A 14405-nucleotide genomic window follows, 5' to 3' on the forward strand; every position below is an offset into this window, starting at 1 on the left:
GCGCCAGCTACCACGGCCTGCCTGGTAGTGAAGAGAAGCATCAGGCAAGACATGGCGCGAAGACAGACGCAGTTAGCAACGTGCCCAATACTGGGTTGCACCGACGACACGACCGATACCTCCAATGTGGAAGCGGGAGGCGTACGGCACGTATCAGCGCGCCCTCGAACGGCCCTTTCGCCCTTGGAGCGGTTGTCACGAACCCATCGGATTATGACTCTGCGAACTTTAATGGAGGCGGTCAATATGTGAGCGTACGGTAGTGTGAAGCTGCAGAGCGGCAGAGCGCGACAAAAGCCGTGAGACGGATGCATGGCCTGCTCTGTGACACATGCGCATCGGTGCATCTGCTGCACAACCATGTCACCTTGAGTCAAGCGGAGACGAACCCTGTCAAACAATATGTCGTGACGATCTAGCTCTCTCTGTGAGACTGCTTGCTATATCCACACCAGCAGCCACGGTGACGGTTCGATAGAGTAGTTTGCGACCGCTCGCTGTGGCTCGTTGCACCCGTTCTTACATTGGGCCGGTTATCTGATCTGCAGCTATCTTATCTGATCCCAGCATCTCGGTTGCACATCGGCAGCAATAGCTAATTACATCATTTGTTAGTTCGGGCACGCGCGCGTGAACGTCAGTGCGGATCTGGAAAAGCTCTTGCGGCAAGTGGAAGCGCAAACCGAAGAAGCAGTTCCCTTCCTCACAAACCACCCTATCCTGGACACAATCGCTGGAGGTCCCCTGCCGCCGTTTGTTTACTTCGGCGCAATCGAGCAGAAGGCGCGAATACACCCTCCGGTCCTTCCTTTAGTCCCAATGCGCCTCAACAGCCGTCAATAGCGAGTGCGAGTGCTGGAGGTTTGAACACCACCACAGGTCACAACAGGTCTCGTACGACTGCGGCAGACACCATGTTCGCCCACTGTAGAGGCCCGTTCTGGGGCAGAGACGACTTCTCGAGGTGTTTCGAGCAAGAGTAGGTGCTTCTTTTTGCTTTGCGCCACGACGCGATGTCTCAGATGCCACTGCAGCCATCCGATAGGCGATGCGCCACCATCAACGACCACTCAGCTAACACGTCGCAGCTATCTTCAAACACTATTCCCTCTCATCGTATGCGGAATATCCGTCGTTTATCTACTGGTCCAACTCTATTTCGCCGCCACCGCGTCCCGATACTACCACGCCTACAGTGTCCTCGAAGACCCCACCAATGTTTGGTCCTTCCGCAGCCCTCGCTACGATGGCGACGAACCCTACGAGGATGCCGAAGACGACCTTGACCGGAACGAAGATCTCGCGCTTCATGCCGTCAATACGGTCTCCACCATGGCCGTAGACAAACCCCGCGGAGAGCTCACGGTCGTCATACTCGAGGAAGTTGCAGTACTGGCCCAGCTGGCACTCCACGTCGCTGTGCTGGTGACCAATGTCTGGGGCAGGCACGGCAAGCTTGCGGCCATTGCCAATGTTGCGGTCTGGGCCTACATTGCCACCCTGGCTTCGCTGCGATTGCTGTTCTCCAGCACCAGCAGATTCTCGTTTCCCAAGCTGTGGTACCACACTGCCTTCATTTACGGGTTCCAATGGGTCTTCAGCGTCCTCCTATTCCGGTCGGCCATCATCCACCCACGATCGCCTCTACACCGGAAGCTGATGATTGGCGATTTCGTCCTCGTCTCGCTACTATTCCTTATCTCTCTGTGCTCAAGGAAAGGCAACAAGGCGGTGGAGCTAGAGTATGAAGGCGACATCGCGCCAGCCCGGGAACCTATCGCCAGTGTTTTCTCGCTTGCCACTTTCAGCTGGGTCGATCCAATCGTCTGGACAGGATATAAGAAGACATACGAGCTTACCGATGTCTGGAACTTGCCCTCCAAGGACAAGGCTGCAGCTGTCATCGCGAACTATCGTCAGGTCAAGAAGACATCCGGCTTAGCTTACCACCTTTTGAAGCACTTCAAGCGTGGTCTACTCATCCAAGCAGGCTGGGCTGCCATTTCTGGTTTCCTTACTTTCGCCCCGACGCTCCTTCTCAAGGTCATTCTGGAGTACGTCGAGAAGCCCGAGCAGACGCCTGCCAACGCCGCGTGGTTCTACGTCATCTTACTGTTCGTTTCTGGCAGTCTATCTGCACTTGCTGACGGCCAAGCGCTGTGGCTCGGTCGAAAAATCTGCATCCGTCTGCGCGCTGTCATCATTGGAGAAATCTACGCGAAAGCGCTCAAGAGACGAGCAGCAGCTACCACAGAGAAGGCCTTGGGTGAGGAGAAGAAGAAGCAGGAGAATGATGAAGAACCCAAGGGACTGAAGCGCATCTTTACCTTTGGCAAGAAGAAGAAGGCGACTGGAACCTCGAAAGAAGACGAAACATCGAAACCCGAATCCGACGCCCAGGTCACCACCGGCGCTATCATCAACCTTATGGCTGTCGACGCTTTCAAAGTCAGCGAGATCTGCGCTTATCTACACTTCCTCTGGGCGAACACCCCAGTCCAAGTTGTCGTGGCTGTCTTCTTGCTCTACCGCATCTTGGGTTACAGCTCGATTGCTGGTATTGGCATGATGGTTTTCTTGCTCCCAATCAACATGTATGTTGCGCGACAGTTCTCCAAGATCCAGAAACTCATTCTCGCGGCCACCGATGCCCGCATCCACACGACCAACGAAGTCCTCACCAACATCCGGATTATCAAGTTCTTTGCTTGGGAGCAACGCTTCATTGGTCTGGTCAACGAAAAGCGGTACATTGAGCTCAAGCATCTGCGACGGAGATACATTCTGTGGGCGGTAGCAGCTACGATATGGTCGGGCTCGCCAGTCTTAATCACGTTCTTGTCATTCCTCGTGTACACGAACGTTGAACATAAGGCGCTCATTCCATCTGTCGCATTCACCGCCCTCTCGCTTTTCCAAATTCTGAGGATCCCGCTGGACCAGCTCGCAGATATGGTTGCCCACGTCCAAGAATCCAAGGTTTCGGTTGATCGTATCGAGGAATATCTGTCCGAGCCTGAGACGGACAAGTACTCGCAACTCGTGACCCAGAAGAAGGACGAAGATGGCCAAGCTATTATTGGATTCGAGAACGGTACATTCAGTTGGGGCGGAACAGACATGGCAGACCAGGCCTCGGCAGATGCCTTCAAGCTGATGGACCTCAATCTGACGTTCCGTGTCGGCAAGCTCAACGTTGTTGTTGGACCCACTGGCTCTGGAAAGACTTCATTGCTCATGGGCCTGCTTGGTGAAATGACAAAGCTCAAGGGTAGTGTTTACTTGCCTGGTGGACTAAGCCGAGAGGACCTGACTCCCGACCCCGACACTGGTCTCACTGACAGTATAGCTTATTGCGCTCAGCAAGCTTGGCTCGTCAACGGTACGGTCAAGGACAACATCATATTCGCAAGTCCTTTCGACCAGAAGCGCTACGACGAGGTTATCGAAGCCTGCTCTCTGAAGCGAGATCTTGAGATTCTTGATGCTGGTGACGAGACGATAGTGGGAGAGAAGGGTGTCACGCTCTCCGGAGGCCAGAAACAGCGTATTTCATTGGCCCGTGCGTTGTACAGCAAGGCTCGTCACGTTCTTCTTGACGATGTTCTGAGCGCTGTCGACGCCCATACTGCCAAATGGATCTTCCATTACGCACTTCACGGACGACTCATGGCTAACCGAACTTGCATCCTCGTCACACACAACGTCAGCCTCTGTTTGCCACACGCAGAGTTTGCTGTTGCACTTGAGAACGGCCGAGTGGTCGCACAAGGTACAGCAGATGAGGTCATCAACTCAGGAAAGCTTACCGAGGATCTTACTAAATCACGGCCCGCATCAAGAGGAGCGTCCAAGCCTCCTTCCCAAGAGCCCTCGGATGCTGGTGAAGAGGCAAACGGCGATGCCAATCATGCCAACGGGTCTGCTAATGGCACCGCAAATGGCAAGCCGGACGCTAAGAAGAAGAAGCCAGCCAGCAACAGTCAGGACGAAAAGAAGGCAGAGGGGGGCGTCAAGCTGAGCATCATCACCATGTATCTTCGAGCTATGGGCCCCTGGTACTACTGGCTTGGTGCTACCATTGCTTTTGTAGCTGCGCAAATCTCTTCGGTATCTACCAACCTCTGGATCCGCACATGGGCGAACGCGTACGCTGAAAAGGGCTATGCTGTGGCGAGCAGCCATCACCAATCTCCGGTAACGCATGCTCCGACAATAAGTGGCATGGGAACATGCATGAACAGTGGTACCTGCAGCTGGAACATTCCCTTCTTTACACAACCGGAGCAGCAGTCATATGCCTATAACACCATGCAGACTACCTTCAGTAACCCGAACCCGGACGTCAACTCTGCATACTTCCTCAGCGTTTACGCCGTTCTTGGACTCATCTTCATGTTCATCACCTTCTTACGAGAGGGCTTCCTCTTTGGAGGGTCTCTCGCTGCTTCAAAACGCATACACGAACGTCTCATTCAAAAGGTTACGCATGCCAAGTTCCGCTTCTTCGATCAGACCCCACTCGGTCAGCTCATGAACAGGTTCTCCAAGGACATTGAATCTGTCGATCAAGAGGTAGCGCCAGTCGCCATTGGTGTTGTCCACTGCTTCGCTTCCATCATCACGATCGTCATTCTTATCTCGATCATTACTCCTGGTTTCCTAATAGCGGCCTTCTTCATCTCCATCCTCTACTTCCTCATCGGTCGCTTCTACATCAACTCGTCCCGCGACCTGAAGCGATTGGAATCCGTACATCGAAGCCCGCTGTATCAACAGTTTGGTGAGACACTATCCGGCATGACGACTATCAGAGCCTACGGTGACGAACGCCGCTTCATCCGCGAGAACTTGGCGAAGATTAACACTCAACACCGTCCGTTCATCTATCTCTGGGCGGCTAACAGGTGGCTTGCGTTCCGAGTAGACGTCGTCGGTGCCATGGTCGCCTTCTTTTCCGGAGCTTTCGTTGTGCTCAGCGTTGGACACATTGATGCAGGTGCCGCGGGTCTCGCGCTTACCTATGCTGTTACCTTTACCGAGAACGTCTTGTGGTTCGTTCGTCTCTACTCTGCTAATGAACAGAATATGAACTCGGTCGAGCGTGTCAAGGAGTACCTCGATGTCGACCAGGAAGCTCCATCTGTCATTTCAGAGAACCGTCCACCATCCAACTGGCCGAGCAAGGGATCCGTAGAGTTCATCAACTACAGCACGCGATACAGGACTGACTTTGACCTTGTCCTGAAGGACTTGACCTTCAAGATCCTTCCAGGTGAGAAGGTCGGTGTTGTAGGCCGAACGGGTGCCGGCAAGAGTTCAATGGCACTTGCCTTGTTCCGGGCGTTGGAGGCTGAGAAGGGCAAAATCTTGATCGACGACATTGATGTTGGTACGATCGGCCTGCACGATCTGCGGGAGAACGTCGTCATGGTACCGCAAGGTAAGCACATCTTTATCTCTAATTAGGATAGAACAGATGCTAACACTACACAGATCCGACACTATTCACAGGCACTATCCGAAGCAATCTCGACCCCTTCTCTATCTTCACTGATGAAGAGATCTACACCGCCCTTCGCGAAGTCAACCTGATCTCTACTCTATCACGCCCCGCGTCCGGCTCTGTCACTCCTACTGGAGCGACCACCCCACCTCGCGCCGTCCAGATTCCCGTTCCGACAACAAGCGCTGTAACAGCGGATGTCAACGGCAGCTACTCAGCCGCTACCACAAATCCTGGGTCCATTCTGGCGAACCGCGACTGGGAGCGTGGCGAGACACAGGAAGACACTGTCGTGGTCATGCCTGATGGTCGTACTGCGGACCGCGACGATGTAGCGGCACAGGCTGCTATGGAGGCCGACAACAAGAACCCATTCAAGAACCTCAATTCGCTGGTGTCGGAATCCGGGTCCAACCTGTCGCAAGGTCAACGACAGCTCTTGTGCTTAGCGCGAGCGCTACTGAAAGCACCCAAAGTTCTGCTGATGGACGAAGCCACAGCGTCCATCGACTACGCCACCGATGCGAAGATCCAAGAAACCATTCGTCAGATCAAGAACACCACCATCACGATAGCGCATCGTCTCCAAACGATCATTGACTACGACAAGGTCCTTGTTCTGGATAAGGGCGAGGTCATCGAGTACGGCCATCCCTACGATCTTGTCCGGAAAGATGGCGGTTCATTCCGCTCCATGTGTGAAACCAGTGGCGAGCTAGAAACCTTGACCTTTACAGCAAAGACTGCATACGAGTCAATACCTACATCAGCTGCCGGATAGAAGGTCGTAGCTCCGCCGTACGGTCGAGGGGTCTTGGGACGAGAGGGGAGAGTCAAATTTAGACGGAGTTGGAGAACAAAAAGCATGTGATCAAGACGGTTTTGCATGAGCGAGGCATTATTTCCTTTCTGTTTCATTGTCGGCGTATACCAGACAGGGCCTATGGGTGGTTACCTGCTCTTAGTGTGCATATAATTATAATGGACACGTTGACGTACCTACCTCACACAAGAAAAAAACTAAACAGGTCTAGAGCCTACATCAACACCAGGTCCCCTATTTTGTAGGTCTTTGTGTTGATGTAGGCTGCAGGCCTGTCCAGCTTTTGCTTAGTTGACGTGTACCACTAATCAGGCTGGAGCCTACATCAAGATAAAAACATACAAAGTAAGCGGTCCAAGATCAACGTAGACCCCAAGGTGTCCGGTTTTCCCATTGTATAAGGTGACTTGGGTAAGCGGTGCTCGTCAGCATGTACATGTCAGCCACATTCGAATATCGGATCTTGGCGGATCTGACAAAACGCACCACCACGTCGACGAAGGCCACCGATCAGTAAACAGAAGCAAAGGCTGAACGCGTGCTATTAAGCCAGTCGCGCTACCGCGTTGCATCAACAATATTCTGATCGGTCAGCAAAAAGTGCAAATTACGCCGTTGGGCTTTGTGGCTTTCGCTGCGGTACCAATCACGTGGCTGTCGTTCCGCCGCGTTCGGGTCTTACTTGCCTTGTCCGGCGTCTTATCAGCGTTTTGTCATGCAACGCGATCTGGTGTATGAGTATTCGCTCAGTTGATGTCTAATGGCTTTTGCTGACTGTAGTGTTGATTTGTCGTTGGGGAGGAGATGGCTTTCCGGTGCGTTGGCTGGATGGGAGGAGGAGAGCAGAGCCGCTTGATGATTAGAATAGATGGTAAGGTTTGTTGGTATAAAGGAGGTGTTACACCGGAAAAGTTCGAGTAGCCTTTTTGATAGTATCGACTTTTGCGACATCTCGTTTGCGTACCTAGAGGCCATGGAGACGATCAAGGAGATCGTCCGCGACGCGCCTTTTGGCCAACTCGTCCGTTACGCAACGCATAACGGGTTCTTCAAGTATCCAGAAGAGCTACCCGATTTCGAAATACCATCTGCATACACCGACGTCGAGAAACTTCCCTCCCATACCGCAGGAGTTGAAGGGACTTCGACACGCAACTCAACCTCAACCACCCCGCTGCCATCGCACACCCTGCCATTCAGCCCCTCACGCCTCGAAGCCGACCTAGCCCTCCACGCCACCGAATCGAACAGCCACGCCATCGCCCCCGTCAAGACAGCCGACGGCCTCATACTGGCAGAGTGGTACACCACGACCGACACTGCGAACCCGCAGAACTGGTCGCAGGGCAAGAAGGCATGGACGGCGTTCTTGATCTGTCTGTATACGTTCATTGTGTACGCGGGTAGCTCCATCTATGTTAGTAGTACGTTGTTGGTCATGAGTGAGTTTGGGGTGGGGGCGTTTAAGGCGAGCTTGGGATTGGCGCTTTATGTGCTAGGTATGTTGCTGATCTGCGTTGAGATATATGATGGGATGGGATGGATAGCTGACGGTGTATAGGATATGGGATTGGTCCCTTGTTGTTTGCGCCGTTGAGTGAGGGTAAATCATGGCCTATCCTATGATTCTGGGGTTTTGCTGACGGTTCATGACAGTGCCGCAACTCGGCAGAAACATACCGTACATCACGACTTTCGCGCTCTTCACCATCCTCACTTTGCCTACCGCATTGGTAGACAATCTCGGCGGCTTCCTGTTCCTCCGTTTCCTGCTTGGCTTCTTCGGAAGCCCCTGTCTAGCGAACGGTGGTGCTACGATGCAAGACTTGTACTCTCTGCTACACATACCATACGGTCTAGCTTTCTGGACAGCCGCGGCTTTCGCTGGACCAGCTCTCGGGCCTCTTCTATCTGGATTTTCCGTCTATGCGGAGAACTGGCGATGGTACGTCTTTTTGCTTTATTGAATCAGTCTTCCCCTGTGCGCAATGCTGACTAGACCCGTGTTCAGGTCTCAATGGGAACTCCTCTGGATGGCCGCCCCAGTCTTTCTCCTTTTTTTCTTCTTCCTCCCAGAAACGCAGCCTACCACCATCCTTCTTTACCGATCCGCCCGTCTGCGTGCACTGACCGGCAATCCGAATATCCATACGCAAACCGAGATCGATCGCAAAGGCACCAAATTCTCCACAGAACTCCTCGATACTCTCATCAAACCTCTGGAGATCTGCGTCAAAGACCCTGCTCTCTTCTTCATCAACGTCTACTCCGCGCTGACCTACGGCATCTACTACTCCTTCTTCGAGGTCTTCCCTCTCGTGTATCTGGAGATATACGGGTTCAGCGTCGGCGAGATGACGATTGTCTTTCTGTCGATCATCGTGGGATGCGTCATTGCTATGACGATCTACTTCTCGTATCTGAGGTTCTACCTCATACCGGATATCCTCAAGAGAGGGCTGAGACCTCAAGAGCATAGACTCGTGCCGGCGATTTTCGCGAGCTTTGGGGTACCGATTGGATTGTTCATCTTCGGTGAGTCTGATTTTGCGACTGGACTTCAGACGTTGGGTACTAATGGCGAGACGTGTAGGCTGGACGGCTCGTCAATCTGTACATTGGATTGTTTCGACTATCGGTATCGCTATATATTCGACTAGCGTGTACATCATCTTCCAGGCTGTCTTTTGTAAGTTATCGCCTATACCTCTACTGTGGTTACTGTTGATATCGCTAACGTTTCTGCAGCCTACGTGCCCATGTCTTACCCGCAATACGCCGCGTCTCTATTTGCGGGCAACGACTTCTGTCGCTCCGCCTTCGCTTTCGGATCCGTACTCTTCTCCCGTCCCATGTATCTCAAACTGGGAATAGGGAAGGGCATTAGCCTTTTGGGTGGCTTGAGTGTCATGGGTATTGTGAGTTTGATAAGATCAAGCAAGTCCGTGAATGCGCGCTAACTCGAGATAGATTGGAATGTATCTGATCTGGGTCTATGGTGCAAGGCTGAGAGCGAGATCGAAATTTGCTGTATGAGATGCGAGCGACGACGATGCCGATAGAGACGGCTTCATGTGCGTCATGTGTGGAATTCTGGGTGGCTGGGTGGCTGCCATCATGTTGCCCGAGGTCAGAGCTCGCTGGGTGCTTGGGCTAAGCGCGATTTGGACTGGCGCGCACCACGCGCTCTGCGGCTTCCGAGGTCATGATTCCGGATCATTGCTGGGGAGGTGTTGCGCGTCTTCTCTGATATGACCTCACAAGCGTTTTCGAAGGCACGTAATTTATAACATCGTGGCTTTGTAATCTATAGTTTCGTCGCATTCCTTTGAAATTACAGCTGTTGATGTCATGGCCATGATCCTCAACTATCGAGCAGGAAGCCCACACAGCGGAGGGCGCGAACGGTATGTCTACGCGTTATCAGCGCAGAGCACAATCATTACTAACGCGCAATTCAGTGCCACGGTACGAATGACGAACACACTCGTTGCCACGACGCGTCGACCTCCCCTCCTCTACGCACAAGCTTCCGCCAACGTTGCGCACAATTTCCGGTGAAGCCACATGCATGTCCTCGAAATGAAGATTCTAGAAACAGGTGCATTGCATACCTACTGGCGTATGGGCTGATGCGCTGGTCGTCAGGAGCTCCCCGTGTTAGCGAGACTGCCATTTGCCATGGCTGTGACGCCTGCCGCCACTGATACCGCCAATGGGGTTGATTGCACCTGCCCTGCCTTGCGATGACTTTCCGGTGAGTACTGCTGAATGTTAGGCCTCATTGCACTACATCAACATATCTCCCGTCAGTTTTACATGGCGCTGTGCACTCTATGGCGCTCTCAATACCGGCTATGTTTTGACATTGTAGCGCTGAACGCTTTCTACTTACATTCAGTAGTACTTACATTCTACAACAACCCCACTCTAGCGCTAGCCATGTCAAGCTCCGTGCCTTCCAACACAGTAGGTAAGTACTTACTGTTCAACAAGCGCACCTTTTTGCTTATGTAGTCTTGAAGCACCCATACGAATCTTATTGTAGAAAGCACCTCGAAGATGCCCGTCAGGATCCCTTGTTCAATGCACCGCATCTGAATAAGATTTCCGTGATTACCTATCCGAACCTCCTTCGCAATGGCACCCTGGAAGTTACACAAACGGCGCTCGCTTTGCTTGGTTGTACACACATGCCATGGCTTATAGCCTCCAACTTTCTTCGGAGTTTAATCCAGAAGACTATGATCCGATCAAGACAGCTACCAAAAAACGTGAAGATCCGAAGTTACTCTTCCTTAGTGGTTATCCCTCGGCTGGTTGTGTGATTCGTTGACCCATGGTGTGATGTTGATGGGTACGTCACGTCGTGGAGCGAATCGGGCGTAGCGCCTTCCATACGGCAGGTGCGACTAGACTTCTCCCCAGCACACCTCACCATCTCAACTACACCATGGCAAATCCGAACGCCTTTAAGGATACGTTGCGTGAAGCAACAAGGCAAACGAGATCGATGGAGGATGATGGTGATGCGTGAGTACCTTCGCTCCTTCCTGTTTCTTGCTAACAATATGTAGGGATTCGGTGGCAGATGCATGTGCGGATGAGGATATGGAGAGAGCAGATGGTGGAGAAGTTGCGACGCCGATACCGCCGCCTGGAGCACGCCAGCAAGGCTTCAGCTCGATCATGAGGGCCGAATTCAAACCCGAAGTGACGACCCCATTCGGTGATGATGGGCGGCAGCAGCACACCACACCACCCCGCGCCATGGTGAAAGGCGACCAACTGTGGGTGTTTCGTGCGATGGAGACGAAAACGTTCGATTTCGAGATGCAGGACAAAATGGCTGCTGCGCGTGCAAAGCTGGACTTATTGCGAAGGAAGCGAGAGTTCCTCGCGGCACGAGGAATACGTCAATTTCTAGATGAATACGGAGCAAGCGATGCCGAGGCGTTCCGCAAGCTACTTGTCGAAGGCGATGCGCAAGTCCACAGGTTGAATGAGCTGGCAGCAGAGCTGAAGGGAGAGAGGGAGAAGTATGGACTGCAGCCAGCGGAAACCATGGAGCAGAGATATGACGAGTTGGCTTTAAGGTTCAAGAACCTCAAAGCCGAGCATGAAGGAGAGGATGGGAAAAGGGGGCTGGTGTTCAAGTACGAAGCTCTCGAGAAGAACCTCAACGAGCTGGAAGAGATGCATGACGGGGGAGACGGCAAAGGAGGGTTTGTTTCAGAGCCTGAACAGCTGAAGCAAAACCATGCGGACTCGACCGGCAGGTACAACGACCTGTTGGAAAAGTACCATGATAAAGACGGCAACGGGGGAGTTGTTTCGGAGCTTGAGTAGCTGAAGCAAAACCATGGGAACTCGGCCAACAGGTCCGAGCACCTGGAGGAGAGTGACCGTGGGAAGGGTGGCCAAGGAGGACCAGAGGTAGCTCGGCAGGATGGAAGAGCAACGGAGAATTGAGGTGATCTCGTGGGAGACGGTGGCGGGTGAGCGGCAACGTGAGGCGGCCTGGTGGAAGGATGCTGCGAAAAGGGCGGATGTGGCGATAACGCAACGCGACGCCGCGATCCAACTAATGCGTGGGCACATAGAGAAGACCGGTTAGTCGTCGTGTTGATGAATGCAGAGCGTTTCCATTTCTCTTTTTGGTTCTGGGAGAAGCAAAGGCTGTGATGATGCCTGCATGTACTCCCCTCAGCCTGACCCCGCACGAGGCTGGGAATTTTAAATCGTTTTCGACCTTGGCTTCAATCTTCTCTTACAGAGCGCAACGATCTGCCCCAACTGCTCTGCGCTATAGGTCATCGACACGAACAATAGCGTGATCAAAGGTGCACTGACGGCGAAAAATACCCATAGGTTGAGTGCCGGCTTTTCTACTAGTGGAGTGAGATTCATGCCAAAGAAGCTTGATACAAAGCTTAAAGGTATGAAAACGAAAGCCAGGCGAGTTAGTCTAGTGACTACTTTGGCTTGCTCAATAGCTTTGTTGGATTCAACAATGCCTGCACGTGAATAGAGTATCTGGAGACGGCCTTTACAGAGATTCAGAAGAGTTTCAGTACGGCGGAGGAGGGACTCGTAATCCTGTATCAAAGTCTGAGCAGCGAATTCAGTCTTGTTTCCAATGAGATCGCTCGTGGGATGCGGCCATCCGGCCAACTGGCGTGACTTGATAGATGCAATTGTACGCCGTATGCTTTCTGCGTGTTTGTCCAGAAGACCCTGGAAATATATCATATTTTCTGGGGGGATATTGTGATCTGGCATGAACTCGCGTGCCATGTCACTATCAATTTTGGACTCCACAGCATTCAGAAACTGTACTTCTGACTGTGCGCATATCATGAATAGTTCGTGAAGTGCATAGAATGGATCTTGGCATACGGTAGGTCCATCCAAGGTTTTTCCATAGTCGAGGTGAATGAGAGATGCTGATTGTTCCGGCGCGTGCAATGGCCGACGATCCTGTGCAATGGACATGCTGAATGGATGCAAAGCCGCGAAAGGTCGCGACTGAATCCATGGTAAAAACGTTTCCCTGCCCGCGATTCGATTCTTTTCCAGCGTGGATCTCCAAGGGCCAGGCTGGTCTGGAGACAGAGGTCTGCCAGTATCGAGCCAAATCAGGACTGCCGCTGTCAGATGGGAAAGAGAAGAAAGGCAGTCAAAACTCACCTGTCCAGCCCTTTCGTGTGCGACCCAGAGAGATCGATGCTTGTTGCTCTATTGCAAAGTGTTTCTTGTCGAGAATGTAATAATCTCGAACCATGGATTCAGCAGCAGACAAATTCCGCGCGATGACTTTTCCCAGATTGTTGTGATATTCGGATAGCTGTTTCACTGCCGAGTCTCTCATGCTGCTTAAACTGTCTTGATTCGTATGGTCGTGCTGTGGAGGAAATTCTCCGACTGTCATGTATCTAAGCTGAATGACGTTTGTTGTGGTTGACATGAGCGAAGGCGTTGAGAAGTATTGTTTACCTGGCATGTCGGAGATAAAGTCTAAGTGACGAAAGAAAAGCTCTGGATCAACATGGTACGCAGTGCCTGCCCGAACAAGCCATTGTGCACACGGTTGGCCTCGTAAAAAGAGGATGTTACTTGTCTCGGATCTCGAATGATGTAGTAGTTCAATAGGAGTCGTGGGCGCATGGTATGCTATCGAACCGTCTTTGGAGCATTTGAATAGTGTTGCAAAGTCAGACACGCACTTGTAGTTGTAGACGGGCGATTGTCCTGTGGTGTAATCGAAAGGTTTGCGGAGGTAATCGGCGATTCGTGTAAGATGAACACCAGCGAAGAGCGAGAAGTGCCGCTGTTTCGCGTAGTCTGAGATTGAAGAAGTATAATGCTCGGGCGTCCCTGAAATTCATGTACATATCAGCAACTACGATCAGGTGAGAAACTGGACAGAGAAGCCTACATCGACGAGCTGGACTGGAACTGATAGATGCGGGCTGATCTTCTTTGGCAGAAGGAGCAGGTGGTTCAAGAGTCGCTGTTGTCATAGTAGCGCAAAAGTTCCCCACTGAAGATCAGAAAATTATAGTGACAATACCACTACAGCACTCGGGCACAAAGTATATACGTTCGATTACGATGTGGACGGGCTTAGAATTTACCGGGGGCGTCGCTGTGCCCCGCAACCGCCGCGCACCTGAAGGACGCAACCCGCCTAGCGGCAGCCTGGAGCCTAATGGCTGACGCGCACGTACCCATTGGCCGTGGAAACACATCAGGGGCTCCCGCTAAGCCGCTTTCAAGTTTCAATTTCGCCCGAATATCGAGATTGTAACATCTCCTCAGAGAACATAACCCCTCCCTCTGGCCAGGGATGCAAAATTCAGGCGACGTGTGCAGTTTAAATCCAACGCAGTGTCGCTACACTGACTACCCCGTTTGTTATATCGTTAGGTACATTTAACGTGACCAAAAGGTGACCAATCCGTCAAAGTCAGCCTGAGAGGAATCACAGTCCCCTGACAACGGCGCACGTAGCACTTCTCTGTACAAACTTTTGCTCCTGCTACGCATCTCCTCTGCTTTAACAGAGAACCCTTG

General features: G+C 52.3%; 3 protein-coding genes across 3 annotated transcripts; all 3 read left to right on the top strand.

Moving 5' to 3' along the window:
• Positions 1–914: 914 nt before the first annotated feature.
• On the top strand, positions 915–6287 carry J4E88_006591 (uncharacterized protein; the record flags this gene model as incomplete). The annotated part of the gene is made up of 3 exons (XM_049400216.1): positions 915–979; positions 1089–5443; positions 5497–6287. 3 exons carry the CDS (start codon positions 915–917, stop codon positions 6285–6287), a joined length of 5211 nt encoding a protein of 1736 aa, XP_049253835.1.
• Positions 6288–7302: 1015 nt separating this feature from the next.
• On the top strand, positions 7303–9289 carry J4E88_006592 (uncharacterized protein; the record flags this gene model as incomplete). Its single annotated transcript, XM_049400217.1, has 6 exons — positions 7303–7753; positions 7891–7932; positions 7986–8274; positions 8341–8864; positions 8923–9018; positions 9078–9289. The coding sequence occupies 6 exons, from the start codon at positions 7303–7305 to the stop codon at positions 9287–9289; spliced, it is 1614 nt and encodes a 537-aa protein (XP_049253836.1).
• Positions 9290–10858: 1569 nt separating this feature from the next.
• On the top strand, positions 10859–11678 carry J4E88_006593 (uncharacterized protein; the record flags this gene model as incomplete). The annotated part of the gene is made up of 2 exons (XM_049400218.1): positions 10859–10866; positions 10907–11678. The coding sequence occupies 2 exons, from the start codon at positions 10859–10861 to the stop codon at positions 11676–11678; spliced, it is 780 nt and encodes a 259-aa protein (XP_049253837.1).
• Between the last annotated feature and the right edge of the window lie 2727 nt (positions 11679–14405).

The sequence above is a fragment of the Alternaria novae-zelandiae genome (assembly GCF_023758075.1).
Source record: "Alternaria novae-zelandiae strain BMP 2774 chromosome Unknown scaffold_13, whole genome shotgun sequence".
Classification (NCBI taxonomy): Eukaryota; Fungi; Ascomycota; class Dothideomycetes; order Pleosporales; family Pleosporaceae; genus Alternaria; species Alternaria novae-zelandiae.